Genomic DNA, 2,893 nt, shown 5'->3' with positions numbered 1-2,893 from the left:
ATAAAACATCCAAGATTGATAATATAATAGCATGGAATAATAAAAATTTATAGATATGTTGAAGACGTATCAGCCCTCTTTTGGGGAACCGACGTGCGAGATCGACCTATCCTTTTTGTCTTCCCTTTTCTTTCTTTCTATGCCCTATCTCCTTATTTTCCTTCCTTGACCTATGGTCAACCATTACATCTTTTGCCCTTGACATCAATGAAAATCATGCGAACACTTTAACGGATCTTTAAATGGAACAATTGTTGAACTTGCATACATAAACATGTTTGAGTTGGTTTGAATCCAAGAACAGGGAGAGCAACCACCCATCCCACACACGGTGGCCAGGACCATTTGGATTCCACTCTTTTATTTAATAGATCTAAACAAGGGGAATGAGCACAATAGGGACACATGTGCTCGTTCCAGGTTGAGCCTAGATCCCGTGGCTACTCCTCCCGATGGCACGGCCTGGCCATGCCTCGTCTTCGCTTGGGTTAGCTATGGTGGTGTTGGTGTCGACGGATCTAGGCTTCCCCTACCCCAATCTGGCTCGTAGTAGTTGGTGGCGGCTCGGGTGCGTCCAACGACGTTGGCATTGGTGGTGTCGTAGGTGGTGGAGAGTTCGATGATGCTTGGTGCCACCTTCTGTTCAGTGACCAGTGCAACTCTCCTTCCCGCAGCGGTGGTTCACTCCAACGACTTGATTTCCACGCCTTTAAATTCTGATCTGGTGGCTTTGGGGTTGTTCAGTCATAGGCAGGGGAGAAATCCATGCTCGTCTTGTCGATGCTGACAGTGGTGCCACCGAGGCACTGCCAGGGTCTTTCTCCATGCCCTCTTCAAGCACCGAAAGAAACCTTAGGTCCAATTCATCAGATTGGACGGCGGTGGCATCACGACGTCGTCCCATCATGAAGGTGTTGTCTTGGTTGAATTTGGAGATGTTGGTCCTCATGTTTGCTTTGGGTTGCTTCTAAGGCGTGCGCGCCTGGGGCACAATGTGCATGCATGAGACAAAGTGGAGCACACCCGCCGAATCAAGCATCGTCCAACTGATCAGACACTGAGTATCGACCAATGGGCTAGGGACGCATCCGCACCATCAGGTAGTTGGCCTAGCACGCTAAGCACAACGCAGACAGACTCTGATGGGTACGCACGCCGCCCACAACATCCTTCCGTCGCATGTTCCGATGTTCATGGCAATCTCTATTCCCTAACCCCTGGCGTGAGTCGCAGGCTTGCAGCCTCGCAGGTCGCGACACTCTCATGCCACGAACTCATTCGCTCTCCGGCCTTCAGGAGATTAGGTGGTGGACGCACACGCCAACTGACGTATATCGACGTCTCATCAAGCGCCTCATGTGAGATGTCAATCCCTGACGCGTCATTGCCAACCGATCAGCCTACTCAGACATCGATCCAAGGCATACCATATACCAATAAACCATTTCATATCCCTCACATGTATATTGCTAATTAAGTAATTTACCTTCTCATACATATGCATAGCTTGCACTATTTATCCTTTGATTGATGCTTAAAAAAATCAACATTGGGTTTTATCATGTTGTCAAGAAAGTATGCGTAGAGAAAAAAATATAAATAAACAATGTGTGGATGGCTTGATATGATCGCAGAGAGGAGCTATTAACAAATACTTCATGTACCGAGGAAAAAATGTTGGATGAGATTGAAGATCGACCCCATCATAAGTGAATTTCTATCCAGGAATGTGAGAAGAAAATTTGAAGATATTAATGTTTAAATTATGATAAATATTGCTTTGCACCTATTTGCTGTTTATCAGTAACATTATATAATATATACTTATACAAACTATTTTAGGCCTCAGAGTTTCAGGAGCCCGGGTGGAGGCCCACGGCTTGGCCGATGGCGAGGCAGTTGCTGGCGAGCTTGGCGAGCTCGGCGTCGTACTTGGACATGAGCCGCGGGAGCTCCTCGCGGTCCTCGAAGCCCTGGTCGCACGTGTCGACGTCGGTGCGGCAGGTGTCGAGCATGGTGCCGGTGGTGTCCTTGTCGGTGGCGGCTATGGCCTTCGCTGCGTGGTCGAGACTGTAGGGGATGTCGTCATACGAGTCGGCGCAGTCGCGGAGTGGGCCCACCGCCAGCTTCGGCGTCTTGGGGTCGGCGATGAGCGCTTCCGCCGCCTTCTTGGCCTCCGCCGCCTTGGCGCGCACCGCGGCCATGGCCATCTCCAGCACGCCGGGCCCGTCCAGCTTCTTCCCTGCGGGCTGGGTCTGCTTGCCGATGGCAGCGACGCACACGTCTGGGTAGTCCGTTTTGGCGCACAGGGCCTTCACGATGTCGCCGCCGGGGGCGACCGGCGTGGCCTTCGGCGGCGTCGGCTTCGATTGCGGCGGCGTCGGCTTGGCCGGCGAAGGGAGAGGGCCGACCTTGCCCCCCGCGCCGGGCTTGCGCGGCACGCAGATGGCGCCGGCCGGCGGTGCCCCCGCCGCGGAGAGGAGGAGGAGGACGAGGCAGGCGACGAGCGGTGGCCTCATGGCGTGCGCGCGTGCGGAAGGATGGAAGGGATTGAAATGGAGGTTAGAATTAGGTAGGCGCGGGTTAATAGAGAGGCTGACGATTAATTGGTGTAATTATTTGTTGGTCTCTAAATTTGTTCCAACGGGGAGGGAAAGGAGGGGATTGGCTGGTTGCGTTTTGCCGGAAAAAATGGGGCCAATGATGGCCAGTGGCAAGCAACCGCCATTTTTGGGGTGGAGCATAATCACGTGGTGGCTCACAAATTGTTTTTGGCATTTTCGTGTCTTTTTTTTGTGGGGGTTTCGTGTCTTTTTTTAACACGGCATTTCCATGTCTTTGGTATGAATGGAAAAATAACAGGAAATGTTTCTATAATGATGGTGGGGCACAT

At 51.8% G+C, this 2,893-nt stretch overlaps 1 protein-coding gene across 1 annotated transcript; it reads right to left on the bottom strand.

Annotated features, from left to right (window-relative positions):
• Positions 1–1,741: 1,741 nt before the first annotated feature.
• Positions 1,742–2,632, bottom strand: LOC147970548 (pectinesterase inhibitor-like). The gene has a single exon (XM_087522666.1). The coding sequence runs from the start codon at positions 2,517–2,519 to the stop codon at positions 1,854–1,856; it is 666 nt and encodes a 221-aa protein (XP_087378792.1). The 5' UTR covers positions 2,520–2,632; the 3' UTR covers positions 1,742–1,853.
• Positions 2,633–2,893: the final 261 nt, after the last annotated feature.

The sequence above is a fragment of the Triticum urartu genome, chromosome 5A (assembly GCF_056163025.1).
Source record: "Triticum urartu cultivar PI428250 chromosome 5A, HENAU_Tu73, whole genome shotgun sequence".
Classification (NCBI taxonomy): Eukaryota; Viridiplantae; Streptophyta; class Magnoliopsida; order Poales; family Poaceae; genus Triticum; species Triticum urartu.
The sequence above is the reverse complement of the archived record's forward strand: the minus strand, read 5'-3'. Positions and strand labels throughout refer to the sequence as shown.

Excerpts from the sequence above, each read along its gene's own strand:
- LOC147970548 (XM_087522666.1), bottom strand. The coding sequence starts at position 2,519 with ATGAGGCCACCGCTCGTCGCCTGCCTCGTCCTCCTCCTCCTCTCCGCG.